This window comes from Hypanus sabinus, chromosome 3 (assembly GCF_030144855.1).
Source record: "Hypanus sabinus isolate sHypSab1 chromosome 3, sHypSab1.hap1, whole genome shotgun sequence".
Taxonomy (NCBI): Eukaryota; Metazoa; Chordata; class Chondrichthyes; order Myliobatiformes; family Dasyatidae; genus Hypanus; species Hypanus sabinus.
The window spans coordinates 95,698,126-95,721,557 of NC_082708.1; the positions used below are offsets into that span (position 1 = coordinate 95,698,126).

Sequence of the window (23,432 nt, forward strand, 5' to 3'; positions counted from 1 at the left end):
TTCATGCAGATGTAGTTCCCTGAGAGACTTTTGTGTCGCCCAGTTCTGTAACATCTGGCACAAAGAGCACACCACAGCCATTTAAATGGTATAGTAAGAGAGAGCGGGGAAACCCGAAAGGGAAACCTTAACAGAGGCTTTACACAGAGCCAATGCCTCTTTCGAGCCAAAGCCTGTTGCTTCGATTCTCACCACTAGCCTACTCCCAACAATGGCCGCTCCGCTTATCCCTTCTGTACTTTTATTTAGTTCGTAGAGCTCTGTTGATGCCACTGATCGGACAATGGACAAACTCTCTCGAAGCTCCCTTTTTAAATAACTGCCGCCATGATTGTGTGGTTAGGCATAGCTCTAACATCATCTCTGAATTTGTTCCTGACACAACTATTGTCGGCAGAATTTCAGCTGATGATAAGGTGTACGGGAGTGAGATAGATCAGCTAGTTGAGAGGCTTTGCAACAACTACCTTGCAGTCAATGTCAGTAATACCAAGGAATTGATTCTGGACTTCAGGAATGGGAAGTTGAGGAAAAACACACCAGTCCTCATCATGGGATCTGAAATGGAAAGGGTGAGCAGTTTCAAGCTCCTGACTGTCAACATCTCTGACGATCTGTCCTGGCCCAACATATGACGGTGGCTATATTTCATTCAGAGTTTCAGGAGACTTGGTATCTCACCAACGGCACTTGCAAGTTTCTACAGGTCTGTTGGGTAAAGCATTCTAACTGGTTGCCTCACTGCTTAGCTTAGATGGGCCACTGCACAGGATCAGAAAAAGCTGCAGAAAGTTGTAAATTCAGCTGGCTCTGCCACGGGCACGCATCTCCACGGCAGTGAGGACACCTTCAGAAGGTGATACCTCAAAGAGACTATAAGACATAGTGACAGAATTAGGCCACTCAGCCCATCGAGCCTGCTCTGCCATTCCATCATGGCTGATCCTGAATCCCACTCAACCCCATATACCTGCCTTCTCGTCATATCCTTTGATGCCCTGACCAATCAGGAAACAATCAACTTCTGCCTTAAATATACCCACAGACTTGGCCTCCACCACAGTCTGTGGCAGAGCCTTCCACTGATTTACTCTAGCTAAAGTTCCTCCTTACTGCTGTTGTAAAAGGTTGTCCCTCAATTTTGAGGCTGTGCCTTCCAGTTCTGGATACCCCCACCATAGGACACATCCTCTCCAGATCCACCCTATCTAGTCCTTTCAATATTCAGTAGTTTTCAATGAAATTCACCCCCCCCCCCCCACGCATCCTTCTGTACCAGTGAGTACAGACCCAAAGCTGCCAAACACTCCTCATATGTTAACCCCTTCATCCCGGAATTATGCTCGTGAACTTCCTCTGGACTCTCTTCAATGATAACACGTCCATTCTGAGATATGGGGTCATAAACTGTTGACAATACTCTTAAGTGCAGCCTGACTAGTGTCTTATAAAGGCTCAGCATTATCTCCTTGCTTTTATTTTCCATTACCCTTGAAATAAATGCTAACATTGCATTTACCTTCTGAACCACAGTTTAACCTGTAAACTAATCTACTGGGAGTCTTGCATGAGGACTCCTAAGTCCCTCTGCGCCTCTGATGTTTGAAGCTTCTCCCCATTTAGATAGTAGTCTGCACTGTTGTTCCTTTTACCAAAATGCATTATCATACATTTCCCAACACTGTATTCCATCTGCCTCTCTTTTGCCCCTTCTTCCAATTTGTCTAAGTCCTGCTGCAATCGCTTTGCTTCCTCAGCACTACCTAACCCTCCAACTACCTTCGTATCATCTGCAAACTTTGCCACAAAGCCATCAAAGCCATCATTATCTAAATCATTGACGAATAATGTGAAAAGTAGCGGTCCCAATACTGACCCCTGAGGAACACCACTAGTCACTGGCAGCCAACTGGAAAACCCTTTATTTCCACTCGTTGCCGTCTGCCTGTCAGCCATTCCTCTATCCATGCCAGTAACTTTCCTGTATCGCCATATGAATTTATCTTGTTAAGCCTCATGCGTGACACCTTATTAGGTGCCTTCAGAAAATCCAAGTAAATGACCTCCACTGCCTCTCTTTTGTTCCCCTGCTTGTTACTTCTTCAAAGAACTCTAACCAATTTGTCAGGCAAAATCAACCATATTGATTTTGACTTATTTGATCATTAGTATCTAAGTACCCTGAAACTTCATCCTTAATAAACTCCAACTCTTTCCCAACTACTGAGATTAGGATATCCAAGCAGTCTTGTAACGTTAAGTCTGATTGGTTGGACCAGCAATGAATGGTTTTCACTATGGCTGTTTCCTGTTCAGTTTCTGCCTGTAGGCAGGCAGAAGCAAGATGGAGGAATGGTCAGACTTGCCAAACAAAGGGCGGAGAAGTGCTTTGTAGGTATTGCAGGAGGGAGAGTAGCAGTGGCCGAGTATGCTTCCTCCCCATGTGCACACCTTGATGTGTTGGTAGAATTTTGGGTAAGCTCTGGTCAGTGATGTTTGGTCGAAGTCTCCAGTGATGATGAAAGCAGCCTCTGGGTGTGTGGTTTAATGGATACTGATGGTTTTGCAAAGTTCATTGAGAGCCAGGTTGGTATTGGCCTGTGGTGGGATGTACACAGCTGTAATAATAACAGACCTGAATTCTCTAGGCAGCCTGAAAAGTTGACAGAGCAGCATAATGTACTCCAGATCTGGGGAGCAAAAGGATTTGAGGGATTGTGTTCTACCTGGGTTGCACAAACCATTGTTCCCAATGAAGCATACTCCCCCACCTTTACTTTTCCTGAAGAGGTCTTTAGACCTGTCCACTCGGAACAGAGAACCCAATGAATGAATGACTTTAGCTCAGACACCAATGCAGATAATGGACTGCTTTCCTGCATGAAGTAATGTCATAATGCAACAATAAACTCCTGGCATCCTGTGTCATCACTAGCTCATGTTCATTTGTGCAATCCTTATGACTTTCCTCACCTTGGTATTTCCCACCTTCGTGTTTTGATACAATGCTTTCAACGATTGTATCCCCAAATCTTTAATTACAACATTAAAGATGATTCTTAACACCCTCATGCTCTGCATAGCTCCTAACTTACTGATGTAGTGGAATCATTTCATTTTCACTCCGGCTGTTTCTGGCATCTCCAGGCCTGAATGCTTTAAACCGCAGTGAGCAATACAGCTCTGGGTTGTCTTACTGCCTATTTCTCGTCAACTATCAGTGACAAACTGCACTGCCTGTTGAAGGTTAACCCTTGTACCTACTTCCTTGGCTGATGAAGAAGATGGCAGTAGATTTCCTTCAATTGCTTTGCGAATGTTCTTCACTAATTCAACATTTATAGTTTTTTTATGATTCCCATAACCATAGGCTGCACCAAGGGTGGCGTGTTGGCTAGCTGACATTCCGGCTGGACATTTCTCAGGCATTCCACATCAGGGTGTGCTGCACAATTGTCAACAAGCAGAAGAAATTTGCTTGATTTCTGCTATAGCTCCAAATCCCAACTTCCTTCTCTTTAAGAAGCCATTCATTAAAAATTTCTGAAGAATCCACGCATTCTTATTAGCATAGTACTCGACTGTTAAACTATCCATGCCTCGCCCCTGAAGCATTGAGGTTTAACACTTTTCCCGAAAATTAACTATTTATTTTTACCAGCTCCTGCCATATTTGAACAACACAACACAGTCATGTGACCCATTGCTTTCTTTGAACCTGAAATGTTGCTTGTTAGCAGCAAAGGGAACTGTCCAGTGTGGCACGACTTAACATAAACGGGCCCTTTTCATCAGCACTGAAGAAATCATCTGCACAGAACACAAGTCGGGGAGTTCTGTAGATTTCCATGTTTCTGCACTTACAGCATCATCAATGCCTTTCTCACCATGTGCTTCCTTGAATTTAATGTGGTGCCTACATTTCCATCAAGGCAACATCTGTTGCTTTGAACTCATCATGACCCAGCTTTGAGGCTAACTTCTCTGACTTATTTTTTAACATTGGTCCTCTGGCAGACACTCCTCATCTCGTTATAATGGAAAACCATTGAGTGAGGTTGTCTTCAACATTTAGCTCCTTCCCTTCACAAAATCTGCAGATGCTGGAAATCCGAGCAACAATCCATGAAAGGTCTCAGCCCGAAACGTCGACTGTTTGCTCTTCTTCATGGGTGTTGAGTTCCTCCAGCACTGTGTGTGTTGCTTAGATCCTTACCTTCACACTTTCCTGTTTTGGGCTGTTCCCTGTTGTCCGTCATGTAATTCCCATTCTTCTCACAGTTTATCTTGTTGATGTATCAAGGGTGCATTTGTAAATTTTGGCACTCCAGTTATCTCTGCCAGCTGACAGTGAGTGGAATTAGGCAGATGGCTTATCATTTGGTTCAATCGAGTAACTTTTTTCGGCTAGTGTCAAACCTTTTAATGGCAAGGGTCTAATAATTTTTTTTTAAAGTCCAAATAAAAGAATTATTTAAGTTCATTGCTTTTTGAATTGGCATCCATCGGCCCAAAGAGATAACGTAATACAACTCTGGCAATTGATTGCCCTAAGCGTGGTGTCGTGTTTAACAGCCTCACAAGTGTAGGTGACTGATCGTCTCCTCCCTCAAGTAGCATGGTGTCCAAGTACACAAAGGGAAATTCCAATTATTTTCTCAATTTGTGTTTGCTCTTAAGAGTTATCCCAAATAAGTGGCTGTTCCGATTAACTGACGGTCCAATTACCCAGAATCCACTATATTTCAGAAATCTTGGAGGGTATCAGTGGTGGTTTCCCCAAAAGGTATATTTACCAAACCCTCAGTGATTTGTATATGTTTTTCTAATTTAAAGCTGCCTCTCAGATTGTCATTGTGTCCCTTGTATGCAAACCCCAACAGCCCAGCAGAAATCACAGGACATGGATTTGGTGCCGATTGTTCTTGCTGCTTTGTCTCTAACATTGCTTGAGTGGCAATAACAGCTTGCATTTATATGGTGCCTTTTATACATTCAAAGTTAGGGGATCTCACAAGGTGTTCTTGACCCTGAGCCAGGTAAGCTTGGTCGAAGAATTTTTTTTAAATAACAAAAGTTGTATTGAGGTAAAAACTGTATTGGAGGCAATTTGCGAGATTGTGACCTGAAACCATGGCCATTAGTATAAGGCCAATGGAAAGAGGAAACAGGACAAGTTCTGAAGTGCAGGAACATCAGAGTCTTGGAGGAAACATAGCATAGGATCTATGAAAAAGCAAATGTAATCTCACCACCAGAAGAGAAAAGAGAAGCTGAGAGCTGAAAACTGAGCAAGTACAGAGCATTCTGAAATGCTCTGCATCCGCTGAGCCTGAAGTCACGGTCTATGGTCCATGTTGGTACTGGGGGCACCGGGAAGGAGAGATGTGGATCTGCAAAACCAAAGCAGAAAGTTGAAAAACAGGACTAAGGTAGTAATGTCAGGATTAGTCCCTGTGACTCAAGATGAAAAGTTTAGAAATGGATAGGTAGAACAACAACTTTGTGGCTGGTGCAAGGGTCAGTGTTTTAAATATTTGGGTAATCAGAACCTTTTCTGGTGTAGGGGTATCGTAGTAGTAGAAGGATGGGGTGTACCTAAGCTGGAGGGAGATGACATTTTGGGAGGGAGGTTTGTCATGTCTTCTTGCGACGGTTTAAGTACTGATGCATAAGGGAGGGACCTAAAATGACAATGTCATAACAGGGAGAAAGAAGCATATGTACTAAATGGAGTAAGCAAGTCTAATAAAAGGGGAGCTAGAGATAGGGTAGGCGAGAGTAAGAAGGCTGATGGGCTTATCTGAACTTACCTTAATGTAAACAGCACAAACGAGAGTCATGCTGAAAGGTGTCAGCCAGAAACGTTGACTGTACTCTTTTCCAGGATGCTTCCTGGCCTGCTGAGTTCCTCCAGCATTTTATGTGCATTACCTTAATGTAAGGAGCTTTGCAGCTGAGATGGATGAGCTGTGAGCATGGATTAGCATATGGGATTATGATATTTTGGCAATGACAGAAATGTGGCTGAAGCAAGGACCGTAAAGGCAGCTTAATGTCTGTGGCTCTAGTATTTTCAGGTGTAATGGGGCAGGGGCAGGGTCTGGGGTGTGAGATGGTACAATGAGGGAGAAGTTGTTGCTCTGCTGAACAAAGGAGATCACTGTCGCGCTACCAGGAAAGATAGCCTGGAGCGGTTGATTGGCCTGGGAAGCAATATCGATTAAGTCATAGGAGTCATAGCATATGGAAAAAGGCCCTTTGGCCCATCTCATTCATGTGACCAAGATGTCTATCTGTCTTAGCTTTTTTTTAACTACAGCATGTAACTGTCCTGGGGTGGGGTGTGTGGTGGAGGTGGGTTAGTGCTGAGAGCCCACAGCCAGAAGCTGGTTTGGGGGATTGAGAGCTTTGGGGAGCTGAGCTGATGGAATGCAGACCTTACTGACCAGTTATTCAGGTCACTGACGTCACACACCAGAGGTTGGTCTTTATTGAGATACAGCACAGAATAAGCCCTTCTGACCCTTTGAGCCATGCTGCCCACAACCCACAATTTAACCCCAATGCAATCATGGGACAGGTTGCAATGACCAATTCATCTATTAACTGGAACATCTTTGGACAGTGGGAGGAACCTGGAGAAAATGCATGCATTCCACAGGGAGGACTTCCAGACTCCCTACAGATGAAGTTGGAATTGAACCCCTGAGCTGCACTAACCACCACGTTGCTGTGGCACTCTGGTGTTTGGGTCATAATTGGGAAATTTCTCAAATGCCAAGTTTCCATCACCTGAATGACCACATGTATTTTCTACAACTGGAGTGATTTACAAGCAATGAAGAACTAATTTATTAGGATAAAGTCCCTTCAGAAACCGAGGTACAGGTATTACAGGCAAGTGAGTGATACTTAATTCGATATGAATGAAAGACATGAAATGTTCTCCTACTTTTGTGTGAATCCTTTGATTAGATTGCTGCTTTCATCTGGAATAGTGAGTTTATATTAGTTGTGTTAGTCTAAGGGAGGAAACTTGCCATTTTTGCCGAGAAAAATCAAAGTTGATTTCTGTTTTGTTTATGCTAATAAATTGCTTCGGTAAGTTTCTTTTAAGACTTTATTGGCATTTGCTGCAAGATAGTCCAGAAAGTCGTCAGTTGAACATATGCTAGACATGTCTTGCGATGCCTCCAATCCTTGTTTCTAGTGCTTGCATTTGCAGTCAGCTTGGGAAAAAAATTAAGGTTTCTAAGATGTCCCAAACAAAATGTTATAACTGCTGGAAACCCAGAATAAGAATTCTGGAGAACTATAAATATATTGTGTTCAAGTTTTCTGCTGCCTGTTCTGTTAAGAACTTCAGGAATTTTGTTTTTATTTTGAATTATTTCCTGATTTTTCAGGAAAGAAAATAAGGTGAACTAATGATTTCTGTTTACAGAAACATGCAGCCATGGTAATTACCTAGAAAATTGAATAATGTGCTAGCATGGGAATGTTTCAATGTAGCACACACTTTTCCCAGTTATCTTAATGATGTTTTGGAGTCTTGAAGTCAATTCTTCATTCCTTGGGCGTGTCGGGTTGAGATCTACCAGGTACTCCAAACTAGGTCACAATTATGTATCCCAGTCGTCTGTTGCCACTCATAAATTTATCATTAATATTGCAGATATTAAAAGTCTGGTGCCTTTGGAATCTTAGTTAGTCTGAAGTGAGCATCCTGACTTAATTGCACTGTCAAGTCTGTTCAGTAATTGTCACAGAAGGCAACAGAGCTCTCCTCAACTGAAATTGTCTCATCTCTCAGACAGTCTTTCTTTGACAGTACTGTCTATATTCCACTTCTATTTTTAAATAAAATAATTTAAATGAACTCAGTGACTCCGATGCATCAGTGATGGAACTGAAAAAACAAGTAAAGCTGGCATTGAGCCAGGATAGTGGTGTACAATAGTAAATTATTATCCACGTCCTCACCATTGTTATACTTGGTTCAGTCTGCATTGATCTTCAGTTATCTGTTTCTATATCCACTGATGCAGTTTGTCCCCTTGGGATTAATTCGGTTTCCTCAAGGAAATGCTTTGAGATGTGTTAGGTGAAATATTGGCCACCCGGTGGCCACACCTGTGAGAAACTCTGCTATTACTGTGCAAGAAGTATTGAAGTATTATAGAAAAGGCGGATGATAGTGCTGAAGGTGAGGTAGCCGGCTTACAAACAGAGGCATCGTGTAGTGAGGAGAGGCTGTTGACAGGGCAAAATTGCAGTCAACAGAATGAGATGCAGCTGAAAAGGTGAAAAAAATCTAGAAGGGTGAATACAGGACTGAAGGTGTTTGAATGCACAGAGTGTACAGAATAAGGTCGATGAACCTGCACAGTTGCAGGTTGGCATATATGATGTTGTAGGCCTTACTGAATCATGGCTGAAGGAATATTATAGCTGGGAGCTTAATGTCCAAGGATACACATTGTATTGAAAGGACAGACAGGAAGGCAGTATAAGTATTGCTGTGGAGTAAAGGAAATACAGAGGCATGAGGAGTAGGCCAGAAAAGAACACTGGCAGGGATGATGGCAGGGCAGCAATGGCCTGTGGAGTGTAGCAGAATGGGGGAGATTTGATAGAGGGGTATAAAATTTTGATGGGTATAGAGAGAGTGAATGCAAGCAGGCTTTTTCCACTGAGGCTATGGGAGGAAAAAAAACAGAGGCATAGGTTAAGGGTGAAAAGGGAAAAGTTTAAAGGGAACATTAGGGGCAGCTTCTTTACACAGAGAGTGGTGGGAGTGTGGAATGAGCTGCCAGTTGAAGTGGTGAATGCAGGCTCACTTTTAACCTTTAAGAAAAACTTGGACAGGTACATGGATAAGAGGGGTATGGAGGGATATGGTTTAGGTGCAGGTCAGTGGGACTAGGCAGAAAAATTGTTTGGCACAGCCAACAAGGGCCAAAGGGCCTGTTTCTGTGCTGTAATATTCTATGGTTCTATGGTGGAATTTCTGGAAGGAATTCAGAAGGCACAGGATATATACTTTCCAAAGAGGAAGAAGTATTCCAAAGGAAAGATGACAGAACCATGGATAACAAGTGAAGTCAAGTCCAGCATAAAAGCCAGAGAGAAGGCATATAACAGAACAAAAATTAGTGGGAAGTTACAGGATTGGGAAGCTTTAAAAACCAACAGAAGGCAGCTAAAAAGTCATTAAAAAGGAAATGATAGAATATGAAAGTAAGCTGGCCAATAATATTAAAGAGGATACATGAAGTATAAAAGAGATCCGAGAGTGGATACTGGTCCGCAGGAAAATGATACTGGAGAGGTAGTTATAGGGGACAAGGAAATGCCTGACAAACTGAATAAGTATTTTGCATCAGTCTTCACAGTGAAAGACACTAGCAGTATGGTAGATGTTCCAGGTGTCAGAGATGATGAAGTGTGAGAAGTTACTACTACAAGAGAGAAGATTCATAGGAAACTGAAAGGTCTGAATATATATAAGTCACCTGGACCAGATGGTGTACACACAGGGTTCTGAAAGAGATGACTGAAGAGATTGTGGAGGCATCTTTCAAGAATCACTACATCCTGCAATGGTTCCGGAAGACTGGAAAATTGCACATGTTATTCCACTCTTCAAGAAGGGAGAGAGGCAGAAGAAAAGAAACTTTAGGCCAATGGTTGGGAAGATGTTGGAGACAATGAGGATCAGGTCTGAGGGTTCTTGGGGATGTGTGATAAAACAGGTCATGGTTTCCTCAAGGGAAAATTAAGGATCTGTTGGAGTTCTTTGAAGAAGTTATGAGCAAGATAGACAAAGGAGAATCAGTTGATGTTAGATACTTGGATTCTCAGAAGGCCTTTGACAAGGTGCCATACATGAGTCTGCTTAAGGATGGGACTGGACTCAGGGTTGAGATTTTTGATTGGAGAAAGGCTAACTTTGAGGAGATGCGAAAGAATTTAGAAGGAGTGGATTAGGACAATTTGTTTTATGGGAAGGATATAATAGAGAAATGGCGGTCATTTAAAGGTGAGATTTTGAGGGTACAGAATCTTTATGTTCCTGTTAGGTTGAAAGGAAAGGTTAAAAGTTTGAGAGAGCCATGGTTTTCAAGGGATATTGGAAACTTAGTTCGGAAAAAGAGGGAGATCTACAATAAATACAGGCAGCATGGAGTAAATGAGGTGCTCAAAGAATATAAAGAATGTAAGAAGAATCTTAAGAAAGAAATTAGAAAAGCTAAAAGAAGATACGAGGCTGCTTTGGCAAGTAAGGTGAAAATAAATCCAAAGGGTTTGTACAGTTATATTAATAGCAAAAGGATAGTGAGGGATGAAATTGGTCCCTTAGAGAATCAGAGTAGACAGCTATGTGAGGAGCCGAAAGAGATGGGGGAGATTTTGAACAATTTCTTCGGTATTCACTAAGGAGAAGGATATTGAATTGTGTAAGGTAAGGGAAACAAGTAGGGAAGTTATGGAAACTATGACAATTAAAGAGGAGGAAGTACTGGCGCTTTTAAGGAATATAAAAGTGGATAAATCTCCGGGTCCTGATAGGCTATTCCCTCTGACCTTCAGGGAAGTTAGTGTAGAAACAGCAGGGGCTCTGAAAGAAATATTTCAAATGTCATTAGAAACGGGGATGGTGCCGAAGGATTGGCGTATTGCTCATGTGGTTCCATTGTTTAAAAAGGGTTCTAAGAGTGAACCTAGCAGTTATAGGCCTGTCAGTTTGACATCAGTGGTGGGTAAATTAATGGAAAGTATTCTTAGAGATGGTATATATAATTATCTGAATAGACAGGGTCTGATTAGGAACAGTCAACATGGATTTGTGCGTGGAAGGTCAAGTTTGACAAATCTTACTGAATTTTTTGAAGAGGTTACGAGGAAAGTTGACGAGGGTAAAGCAGTGGATGTTGTCTATGTGGACTTCAGTATGGCCTTGGACAAGGTTCCGCACAGAAGGTTAGTTAGGAAGGTTCAATCGTTAGGTATTAATATTGAAGTAGTAAAATGGATTCAACAGTGACTGGATGGGAGATGCCAGAGAGTAGTGGTGGATAACTGTTTGTCAGGTTGGAGGCCAGTGACAAATGGTGTGCCTGAGGGATCTGTACTGGGTCCAATGTTGTTTGTCATATACATTAATGATCTGGATGATGGGGTGGTAAATTGGATTAGTAAGTATGCAGATGATACTAAGATAGGTGGTGTTGTGGATAATGAAGTAGGTTTTCAAAGCTTGCAGAGAGATTTAGGCCAGTTAGAAGAGTGGGCTGAACAATGGCAGATGGAGTTTAATGCTGATAAGTGTGAGGTGCTACATTTTGGTAGGAATAATCCAAATAGGACATACATGGTAAATGGCAGGGCATTGAAGAATGCAGTAGAACAGAGTGATCTAGGAATAATGGTGCATAGTTCCCTGAAGGTGGAATCTCATGTGGATAGGGTGGTGAAGAAAGCTTTTTGTATGCTGACCTTTATAAATCAGATCATTGAGTATAGGAGTTGGGATGTTATGTAAAAATTGTACATGGCATTGGTAAGGCCGAATTTGGAGTATTGTGTATAGCTCTGGTCACTGAATTATAGGAAAGATGTCAACAAAATAGAGAGAGTACAGAGAAGATTTACCAGAATGTTACCTGGGTTTCAGCACCTAAGTTACAGGGAAAGATTGAACAAGTTAGGTCTTTATTCTTTGGAGAGTAGAAGGTTGAGGGGGGACTTGTTAGAGGTATTTAAAATTATGAGGGGGATAGATAGAGTTGATAGATAGGCTGTTTTCATTGAGAGTAGGGGAGATTCAAACGAGGACATGAGTTGAGAGTTAGGGGGCAAAAGTTTAAGGGTAACACTAGGGGGAATTTTTTTACTCAGAATGGTATCTGTGTGGAACGAGCTTCCTGTAGAAGTGGTAGTGACAGGTTTGGTATTGTCATTTAAAATAAAATTGGATAGGTATATGGATAGGAAGGGAATGGAGGGTTATGGGCTGAGTGCAGGTCAGTGGGACTAGGTGAGAGTAAGTGTTTGGCATGGACTAGGAGGGCCGAGATGGCCTGTTTCCGTGCTGTAATTGTTATATGGTTAACATGCTACAAGTCCATGGTTTTACAGGAAAGATTCTAGCATAGATAAAGCAGTAGCTGATTGGCTAGAGACAAAGTGTGGGAATAAATGGAGCCTTTTCTGATTGGCTGTTGGTGGCTAGTGGTGTTCATCAGGGGTCTATTTTGGGACTGATTCTTTTTACGTTATATGTCAATAATTTGGATGATGGAATTGATGGCTTTGTTGCAAAGTTTGTAGACTATATGAAGCTAGGTGGAGGGGCAGGTAGTTTTGAGGAGTTAGAGGAGCTACAGAAGCACTTAGACAGATTAGGAGAATGGGCAAAGTAATGGCAGATGGAATACAAAGTTGGAAATTGTACGGTCATGCACTTTGGTAGAAGAAATGAAAGGGTTGACCTTTTTCTAAATGGAGAGAGAATAGCAAAAAAAAAACTTGAGGTGCAAAGGGACTTGGGAGTCCTTGTCCAATATTCCCTAAAGCTTTATTTGCAAGTTGAGTCTGGGGTGAGGAAGACAACTGCAATGTTAGCATTCATTTCAAGAGGACTAGAATATAAAAGTAAGTATGTAATGTTGAAACTTATAAAGCAATGGTGAGGCCTCACTTGGATTTTTGTGAGCAATTTTGAGACCCTGATCTTAGAAAGGATGTGCTAAAACTGGAGATGGTTCAAAGGAGGTTTACAAAACCGATTTCAGGATGGAATGCCTTGTCATATGAAGAATGTTTGTTGGCTGTAGGCCTGTATTCAGTGGAATTTAAAAGAATGACAGGTGACCTCATTGAAACCTACTGAATGGTGAAAGGCCTTGATAAAGTGGATGTGGAGAGGATCTTTCCTGTGGGGGGGGGGGGAGAGTCTAAGACCAGAGGGCACAGACTCAGAATAGAGGGGCATCCTTTTAGAATGGAGATGAGGGGGAATTTCTTCAGCTAGAGAGTGGTGAATCTGTGGAATTCGGATTCCACAGAATTCCACAGCTGTGTAGGTCAAGTCTTTATGTATATTTAAAGGTTGATTGATTCTTAATTGGTCAGAGCATAAAGGAATATGGGGTGAAGGCAGGAGGCTGGGGCTGAGAGGAAAATTGGATCAGCCATGATGAAATGGCAGAGCAGACTTAATAGGCAAAATAGCCTCATTCTGCACCTATATCTTATGATCTTATGTTGTTATGCTCAAACACATTAGATTTAAAAGGTAATATTCCTTCAACCATGTAATTATTTATTTTCAAGAAGCAAACAATTGTTCTCTTCAACATTTCCCTGTCCTCTTCAAGTTAAAGCAAGCGTGTTTTTCCAGATTTCCAGTTCCAGTGAAAGGTCATCGAACTAAGTTGTTCACCCTTCCAGAGAAACTCTATTTCTCTCCACAAACCTGCTGACTATTTTTCACCTTTTTCTATAATTATTTATTATACTTATTGATGACTGCTTCTTGTTTTTTTTTAGCGTAATGCGTGATTTTTCTTTATTTTAAGGAGTCCCTTTGGCCTTTAATGTTCGGGCTAAATGCAGTTCCAGCCCTGATACAACTTGCTGTTCTACCCTTCCTTCCTGAAAGCCCTCGGTACTTGCTGTTTGAAAAGAATGATGTTTCTAAAGCCAGAAAAGGTAAGTTCATATCTAATGAAATAAGATTCTTATAAACACATTTATGACAACTAATGTAAAGAACCAAGCGTGCTCTTGTCAGCTGTCAGTTGTTTTGTTGAAATAGATTGTTTCAAGAACATTTTAATGATTCATCTTGACATATCTGACCAATTACCTACAATGTATTTAACTTCCAAAGGTGCTAATAATACCTTGACGTATCTCTTGGACGTGAAGTTCTCAGTTCTGATTATTGCTTGCTGGTTTTCATCACTTAAAAATATTGTACAGAATCTTAATGTTATGATTTCAATTTCTTTTTCTGGGGGAGGTGGGAGCGGAGAACAATTTGTATAAATTTTCGAACTCTGTGTTCTTTCAGCACGTCCCAATGGAGCAGTAGAATAGAGCTACATGGCTGTTTTTTAAAAGCAGTGAAGTATCTTTGTATAAAATACAAGTCTTCAAATCAGTTATCATGGATGTTTTGACTGAATTCCTTCATACTCTACTTGAGCCTTAAGTTATGGTTCCACCTGGAGATGTGTTTACAAGATTGGATGCTGATGCTGGAATGAACTATGGTGTAGAACAGACAAATTGTGGAATAGGACTCCATTTGCTGATAGAACTATTACTATCTGTTACACTGTAAACATACTGTACTAATATCTTTAATCTCTGATATGTATTCTCTAAATTACTTGGATGAAAATGTGGATGGGGTGGGTTAGTAAGTTTGCAGACGATATAAAGATTGGTGGTGTTGTGGATAGTGAAGAAGACTGTCAAAGGATGCAGTGGGATATTAAATCAGTCGCAATTATGGACAGAGATAGCTGATAGAGTTAAATCTGGCCAGGTGTGAGGTTATGCATTTTTGGTAGATCAAGTGTAAGAGGACAGTACACCCTTAATGGCAAGGGTGCTGTTGCTTTAGGTTTGATCTGCCAATGTGTAAACCTTCACATTTGATTGGGTTAAACTCCATTGGCCATTTATCCATCCATAACTGCAACTGATCTACTGTATATTCCACTGTATAATTTGACAGTGTTTTATGCTATCCACACCACGACCAATCTTTGTATCATCTGCAAACTTACTGACTTACCCATCAACGTTTTAATCTGGGTCATTTATATATAAATATTCCTCCAGATGTTTGTACCAGTTGTGATGATTGCTCGTACCACTGGACAAACAGTGGTACTTCTGAGATCAAGAGAGTTGAATGGGCTTGGTGCAACAGCTTTTCCACTTGAAAAACTCTCCCGTACAAGTTTCTTTATGCAGCTGACATGAAGAACTACACAAGTCTTAGTGTCATCATCAAATGCAACAGGCAGCCAATCAGTCATCCTTTAGAACACCACTATTCTCAGACCTCTAGCCGGAATAAGTCCTGTCGACCACTACCATCTGTCTTCTACAGCAAGCCAGTTCTGAATCCAAATATGGATCTCATGCATCTTAATCTTCCAGATCATCCTCCCATGAGGGACCTTGTCAAAGGGCTTACTAAAATCCAAGTAGACAATACAGGGCTGAAGGTGTTATATTTGAATGGGTGCTGTATAAGGAATAAGGTAGATGAACTGCAGCACATTTGCAGATTGGCAGGTATGATGTTATAGGCATTACTAAGTCGTGGCTGAGAGAAGATTATAGTTATGAGCTTTTTGGACGATAGCAAGGTAAGTGGAGGGGCAGGTAGTTTTGAGGAAGTAGAGAGGCTACAGAAGGACTTAGACAAATTAGTAGAATAGGCAAACAAGTGCTGATAGAATACAGTGTTGGGAAGTGTGTGGACATGCATTTGGGTAGAAAAAATGACAGGGTAGACTATTTTCTAAATGGAGAGAAAATTTAAAAATCTGAGGTGCAGAGGATCTTGGGAGTTCTCAAGCAGAATTCCCTAAAGGTTAAATTACAGGTTGAATCTGTGTTGGGCAAAGCAAATGTGATGTTAGCATTCATTTCAAGAGGATGAGAATTTAAAAGCAAGGATGTAATGTCGAGGCTTTATAAAGTACTGGTGAGGCCTCACTTGGAGCATTGTGAGCAATTTTGGGCCCCTTATTTAAGTATGGATGTGTCAACATTGGAGAGTGTTCAAAGGATGTTCACAAAAATTAGAACGGAGATGAAGAGACATTCCTTTAGCCAGAGAGTGGTGAATCTGTGGAATTCACTGCCACAGGTGGCTGGGAAGCCAAATCATTGGGTATATTTAATGCAGAGTTTGATAGATTCTTGATTGGTCAGGGCATTAAAGGATATGGGGAGAAGACAGAAAATTGGAGCTGAGAGGGAAAATGGATCTGCCTTTATGAGATTGGCAGAGCAGACTTGATGGGCCAAATGGCCTAGTTCTGTTCCAATATCTGATGGTCACACCAATGGCAACAGAGACACCGTGGGACAAATCAGAATGCTGATTTTAGAAAGGTGCAAAGTTAACAGGGTTATTGTCATGGGTGATTTCAACTTCTCTAATACTGTTTGGTACCTCAGTGCAAAAGATTTAGATGGGGTGGAATTTGTTAGGTGTCCTGGAAGGATTCCTGATACCATATACAGACAGGCTGAATAGAGGAGAGGCCATGCTGGATCTGGTACTTAGCAATGAACCAGGTCAGGTGTCGGATCTTTTGGTGGGTGACCTTTACAATCTTGGACAAGGATAAGGGCAGATGGTACTGGAAAGTTTAAATGGGAGAGAGAGAATTATGGTGCAGTTTGCCGGGAACTTAGGAACGTAAATTGGAAATGGGAAAATGTGCAATGGAAAAGTGCTGTTAGGGAGCTCTTGCATGGGGTTTTGCATAGATTTGTCCATTTGAGGCAGGGAAAATCTGGTAGCTTAAGGGATCATGGTTGGTAAGGGATGTTGAACATCAAATTTAGTGGAAGAAGGATCCACACATAAGGTTTAGGAAGCAAGGATCAGACAGGACTGCAGGGAGTTACAAGATAGCCAGGAAGGAGCTGAAGAATGGACTTAGGCAAGCTAGAAGTGTGCATGAGAAGACCTTGGTGAGTAGGATTACAGAAATCCCCACACATTTGTGAAGTGCAGGAGGTTGGCTTGAGTAAAGGTTGGACCAATCAAAGATTGAAGAGATAACGTGCCTGGTGTCGGAGGAAGTTCAGGAGGTCCATAATGAATGCTTCAATATTCATCAGTGAGAAAGACGTTGATGTTTGTGAGGATAGTATAAAACAAACTGATGTGCTAGAACATATTGTTGATAAGAAAGACATTAGGATAGATATGTCCCCAGGGCTGGATGTGATATACCAGGCTACTAAAGGAAGTGAGAGAAGAGACTGCTGCACTTTTGGTGATGATCTTTGTATCCTCACTGGCTACAAGAGTTGTACCAGATGACTGATGGTGCAAATGTTATTCCTTTGTTCAAGAAAGGGAGTAGGGGAAACCCTGGGAATTATAGACCAGTGAGTCCTTCCTCAGTAGTGGGCAAATTAATGGAGAAGATTCTTAGAGACAAAATGTACAAGCATTTGGAGAAGCATAGTCTGTTTTGGAATAGTTAGCATGGCTTTGGGAAGGGCAGATCATGCCTCAGAAGCCTGACTAAGTATTTGAGGATGTGACAGAGCACATTGATGAAGGCACAGCAATGGATGTGACCAGTATGGACTTTAATACATCATTTGTTAAAGTTCCACATGGTAAGCTCATTTAGAAAGGTAGGAGGCATGGGATCCAAGGGAATTTGGCTGTGTGCGTTCAGAATAGGCTTGCACATAGAAAGCAGTAGGGTGGTAGTAGGTGGAGGGTATTCTGCCTGGAGATCAGTGGCCAGTGCTGTTCCACAGGGATCTGTTCTGCTCATTGTGATTTTTATAAATGTCTTGGATGAGGAAGTGGAAGGGTGGGTTAGTATGTACGCAGAAGTCACAACTTGATGCTGTTGTGGATGGTGCAGAAGGTTGTCGTAGGATACTATAGGATATAGATACAATGCAGAGTTGGGCTGAGAAGTGGCAGATGGTGTTCAATCCAGAGAATTGTGAAGTGATTCATGTGGAAGGTTGAATTTGAAGGTAGAGTGGCAGGATTCTTAGCCTTGTGAAGAACACAGGGATCTTGGGGTTGATGTCCAGAGATAACGCAAAGTTGCCACGCAAGTTGATAGTTGGTTAAGAAGGTAAATGGTGTGTTGGCCTTCATTAGTCAGTGGATTGGGTTCAAGAACCGCAAGATAATGTTACAACTCTGTAACAGGCTGGTTAAACCACACTTGCAATATGGTGTTCAGTTCTGCTTGCCTCATTGAAGGATGTAGAATCATTAGAAAGAGTGCAGAGGAGGTTTATCCTAGATTAGAGGGTATGTGTCATGAGGATAGGTTGAGTGAGCGAGGGCTTTTCTTTTTGAAGTGAAGAAGGATGAGAGGTGACTTGATGGAGGTGCATAAGATGATAAGGAGCATTGATAGAGTGGATAGTCAGAGACTTTTTTTCAGGGTGGAAATGGCTAATATGCATAGTTTTAAGGCGATTGGAGGAAAGTTTAGGAGGGTGGTCAGAGCTAAGTTCTTTACCTCGAGAGAAGAAAGTGCATGGAAGGCCTTGCCAGGGGTGGTGGTAGAGGAAGATACATTTGCGCTATTTAAGAAACCCTTGGATAAGCACAACGAAAGAAAAATGGAGAGTGTATTTAGAAAGGAAGTGTTAGACTGATTTTAGAGTGTCACTAAAGAGGTTGTGCTGAGCCTAAAGATAGACAAGTCCCTGGTCCTGATGGAATGCATCCCAGGGTACTGATAGAAATGGCAGAGGTTATAGTAGAGGCTTTGCTGATAATTTACCAAAATTCTCTGGACTCTGGGCAGGTCCCGGCAGATTGGAAGATGGTGAATGTCATGCCTCTGTTCAAAAAAGGGTGTAGGCAAAAGGCAGGTAACTATAGGCCAGTTAGTTTAACATCTGTAGTTGGGAAAATGCTTGAAGCTATCGTTAAAGAAGAAATAGCGAGGCATCTGGAAAGAAATGGATCCATCAAACAGACGCAACATGGATTGAGCAAAAGCAGATCCTGTTTGACAAACTTACTGGAGTTCTTTGAGGATATAATGAGCACAGTGGATAGAGGGGGACAGATGGACATTATTTACTTAGATTTCCAGAAGACACGCATAAGGTGTCACATAAAACACATTCATAAGATAAGGATGCACAGAGTTGAGGGTGATGTATTAGCATGGATGGAGAATTGGTTGACTAATAGAAAGCAGAGAGTTGGGATACATGGGTGTTACTCTGGTTGGAAATTAGTGGTGAGTGGTGTGCTGCAGCAGTTGGTGCTGGGCCTGCAATTATTCATGACCGACGTTAATGATCTGGAAGAGGAGACCGAGTGTAGTGTATCTAAGTTTGCTGACGATACTAAATTGAGTGGAAAAAGCAAATTGTGCAGAAGATACGGAGAGTCTGCAGAGAGATATAAGCAGCTTAAGTGAGTGGGCAAGGGTCTGGCTGATGGAGTACAATATTGGTAGATGCGAGGTCACCACTTTGGAAGGAAAAATGAAAGAGCAGATTATTATTTAAATGGTAAGAAATTGCAGCATGCTGCTGAGCAGAGGGACTTGGGAGTGCTTGTGCATGAATCACAAAAGGTTGGTTTGCAGGTGCAGCAGGCTATCAAGAAGACAAATGGAATGTTGGCCTTCATTGCTAGAGGGATTGAATTTAAGAGCAGGGGTTATGATGCAAATGTACAGGGTACTGGTGAGGCCACACCTGGAGTACTGCATGCAGTTCTGGTCTCTTTACTTGAGGAAGGATATACTAGCTTTGGAGGTGGTGCAGAGGAGGTTCACCAGGTTGATTCCAGAGATGAGGGGGTTAGACTATGAGGAGAGATTGAGTTGCCTGGGACTGTACTCGCTGGAATTCAGAAGGATGAGAGGAGATCTTATAGAAACATATTATGAATGGGATAGATAAGATAGAGCCAGGAAAGTTGTTTCCACTGATAAGTGAGACTAGAACTAGGGAACATAGCCTCAAGATTTGGAATAGATTTAGGATGGAGATGAGGAGGAACTGCTTTTTCCAGAGAGTGGTGAATCTGTGGAATTCTCTGCCCAATAAAGTAGTGGAGGCTACCTCAGTAAATATATTGAAGATAGGCCACTGTCTCCTCACCATCACCAACCTTATCAGCTCTGGAAATCTCCCATCCACTGCCACCAACCTCATAGTTCCCACACCCTGCACTTCCAGTTTCTACCTCCTACACAAGATCTGCAAACCTGCCTGTCCAGGTAGACCCATTGTCTCAGCTTGCTCCTGCCCCATCAAACTCATTTCTGCATACCTTGACACTGTTTTATCCCCCCTTGTTCAATCCCTTCCCACCTATGTTTGTGACACTTCTCACGTTTTGAATTTTTCAATAATTTTAAGTTCCCTGGCCCCCACCGCCTTTTTTTCACCATGGACGTCCAGTCCCTATATACCGCCATCCCCCACTAGGAAGGTCTCAAAGCTCTTTGCTTCTTTTTGGATTCTAGACCTAACCATTTCCCTTCTACCACCACTCTCCTCCATCTAGCGGAATTAGTTCTTACTCTTAATAATTTCTCCTTTGGCTCCTCCCACTTCCTCCAAACCAAAGGTGTAGCCAAGGGCACCCGCATGGGTCCCAGCTATGCCTGCCTTTTTGTTGGCTACATGGAATAGTCCATGTTCCAAGCCTATATGGATATCCGTTCCTCTTTTCCTTCGCTACATCGATGACTGCATTGGCGCTGCCTCCTGCACGCATTCTGAACTCATTGACTTCATTAACTTTGCCTCCAACTTTCACTCTGCCCTCAAATTCACCTGGTCCATTTCTGACACCTCCCTCCCCTTTCTTGATCTTTCTATCTCCATCTCTGGAGACGGCTTAACTACCGATATCTACTATAAGCCCACTGCCTCTCACAGCTACCTGGACTATTCCTCTTCCCACCCTGTCTCTTGCAAAAATGCCATCTCCTTCTTACAATTTCACCGTCTCCGCTGCATCTGCTCTCAGGATGAGGCTTTTCATTCCAGGATGAAAGAGATGTCTTCCTTTTTTAAACAAAGGGGCTTCCCTTCTTCCACCATCAACTCTGCTCTCAGACGCATCTCTCCCATTTCCCACACATCTGCCCTCACCCCATCCGCCTGCCACCCCACTCGGAATAGGGTTCCCCTTGTCCTCACCTACCACCCCACCAACGTCTGGATCCAATGTATAATTCTCCATAACTTACGCTACCTCCAATGGGCTCCCACTACCAAGCACATCTTTCCTTCCTCCCCTCTTTCTGCTTTCTGCAGGGATCGCTCCCTACGCGACTCCCTTGTCCATTCGTCCCCCCCAATCCCTTCCCACCAATCTCCCTCCTGGCATTTATCCTTGTAAGTGGAACAAGTGCTACATCTCCCTCACCACCATTCAGATCCCCAGACTGTCCTTCCAGGTGAGGCGACACTTCACCCCTTGAGTCAGCTGGTGTGGTATACTTCGTCCGGTGCTCCCGGTGTGGCCTTTTATATATTGGTGAGAGCCGACGCAGACTGGGAGACCGTTTCGCTGAACACCTACGCTCAGTCCGCCAGAAAAAGCAGGATCTCCCAGTGGCACACATTTTCATTCCACGTCCCATTCCCATTCTGATATGTCTATCCATGGCCTCCTCTAATGTCAAGATGAAGCCACACTCAGGTTGGAGGAACAACACCTTATATTCTGTCTGGGTAGCCTCCAACCTGGTGGCATGAACATTGACTTCTCCAACTTCCGTTAATGCCCCTCCGCTTCTTACCCATCCCTGATTTATTCCCCCCCCCCTTTTCTCTCTTTCTGCCCATCATTCTGCCTGTTCTCCATCTCCCTGCTCCTCCCTCTTTCTTTCTTCCTAGGCCTCCCGTCCCATGTTCCTTTCCCTTCTCCAGCTCTGTATCCCTTTTGCCAATCACCTTTCCAGCTCTTAGCTTCACCCAACCCTCTCCGGTCCTCTATCATTTTGCATTCCCCCTCCCCTTCCTACTTTCAAATCTCTTACTATTTTTCCTTTCAGTTAGTCCTGCTGAAGTGTCTCGGCCCGAAACGTCGACAGCGCTTCTCTCTATAGATGCTGCCTGGCCTGCTGTGTTCCACCAGCATGTTGTGTGTGTTGCTTGAAGACAAGGCTGGATAGATTTTTGCATAGTAGGGGATCTAAGGGTTATGTGGAAAAGGCAGGTAGGTGGAGACGAGTCCTGAAGATCCTTCAGTCCTGAAAGTCCTGATCCTTTGTCCTGAAGATCACAATTTTTCAGGAATACTTCCTAGTATTAGTATGGTGAAAAAGCCTTGGGGTTTAAAGAAGTGAGTCACTCACTGCAGGACCCAACTTCTGACTTTCTGAATTTTTGTGGCTGGTCCAGTTGAAGTTTTGGTTAACAGAGAGCCCTAGGATGTTGATTGTGGGGATAATTCAGTCACGGCCACCCTCTAGGAAGCTGTGCATCCGATCTGAAGCACCCAGACCCTGACAGTTGGGAGCCAACATACCATCCGATTGTCTCTTTCACGTCCACAGAATCTCCTGTTTCCTCTACTAATTACTGAATTCCCTGTCACCACTGCACTCTTTTCCTTTCTCATTCCCTTCTGAGCCTCAGACCTGTACTCAGTGCTGGAGAACTTTCCCCTCGTGGGTTGCTTTCCCCCCCACCACCCCAACTGTATTCACAGTTGCCTATTATTGAAGACATCAATTTCAGAGATACTCTACAGTGTCTGACTGTCACCAGCTACCTGCTTCCTGACTATCTCCCTGTGTTAGTTGTCTGTTATATCCAACGATGACAGGAGACTTGTGCGGGAGAACTTTTAAAAGTGGAAAAGCCAAGACACTGGGGCAGTTCTGATCCTTGACCTTGAAAGTCCAGGTCCAATGGTCGTCACAAGTTGAGGTCTTGGTTGCAGTGATTGACCATGACAACTTCTATGCCTTATCATGCCCTTTCGCTCTCCATGGAGCATTGCAGAACCACCTTCCTAGCTGTTGGATCTCACTAGATCTCAGTCACCCATTCTGCCAGAGCTGACTTCGCATGCTAGGGCAGGCATGTCCCTATCTCACAGGGGTATGAGGCCTGCTGGCTGCCCTCACCCTGTTAAAGCTGTGTGCCGGGGTGTGGCCACTGTCACATGTTAACAGCCACCTGGAACCCCACGTGAGAGCTCCCTGTGGCTCCTATCTATATCCATCCTCATTCTCCTGTATGAGTTGAAGGTCATCCAGCTGCAACTCCGGTCCTCCAATACATTTTATAAGGAGCTACAGCTGGATGCACTTCAGGCATATGCAGTTATTGGGATGATTGGAGGTCTCCCAGATCTGACATGTAGTAAACACCACTGAGCCTGCACCCATTCTCCCTACACCACTCACAGTAATGGAAGGAAACCCACCTTAACTTCTGTCTCCCTTCTCTAACACAAGTTCACCTATTGCCATTCATTCATTGTCAATCCTTGGACTTCCTACCCAACATCTCTTTGAAGGTACCCTCACCAGAAAGAATGCAATAATTCTGTGAGGGCAAGTAAAAATGACTCCTGCCAGAAATGTCCTCATCCAGAGAAAATTTTAAAAAATATTTTTTCGTCTACAGTACCCAAACTAGATTTCTGATTACATTCTCCTAAAATCCAACCTTGTAATAGC

General features: G+C 42.8%; 1 protein-coding gene across 7 annotated transcripts in view; it reads left to right on the top strand.

Annotated features, from left to right (window-relative positions):
• slc2a9l2 (solute carrier family 2 member 9, like 2) overlaps positions 1 to 23,432 on the top strand; it is a 408,559-nt gene that overhangs the window by 176,128 nt on the left and 208,999 nt on the right. For all 7 annotated transcript variants that reach the window (XM_059964824.1, XM_059964823.1, XM_059964828.1 and 4 more), the window contains one exon: positions 13,587 to 13,719. In XM_059964824.1, coding sequence (XP_059820807.1) covers positions 13,587 to 13,719 — 133 coding nt within the window. The remainder of the gene's footprint in view (positions 1 to 13,586; positions 13,720 to 23,432) is intronic.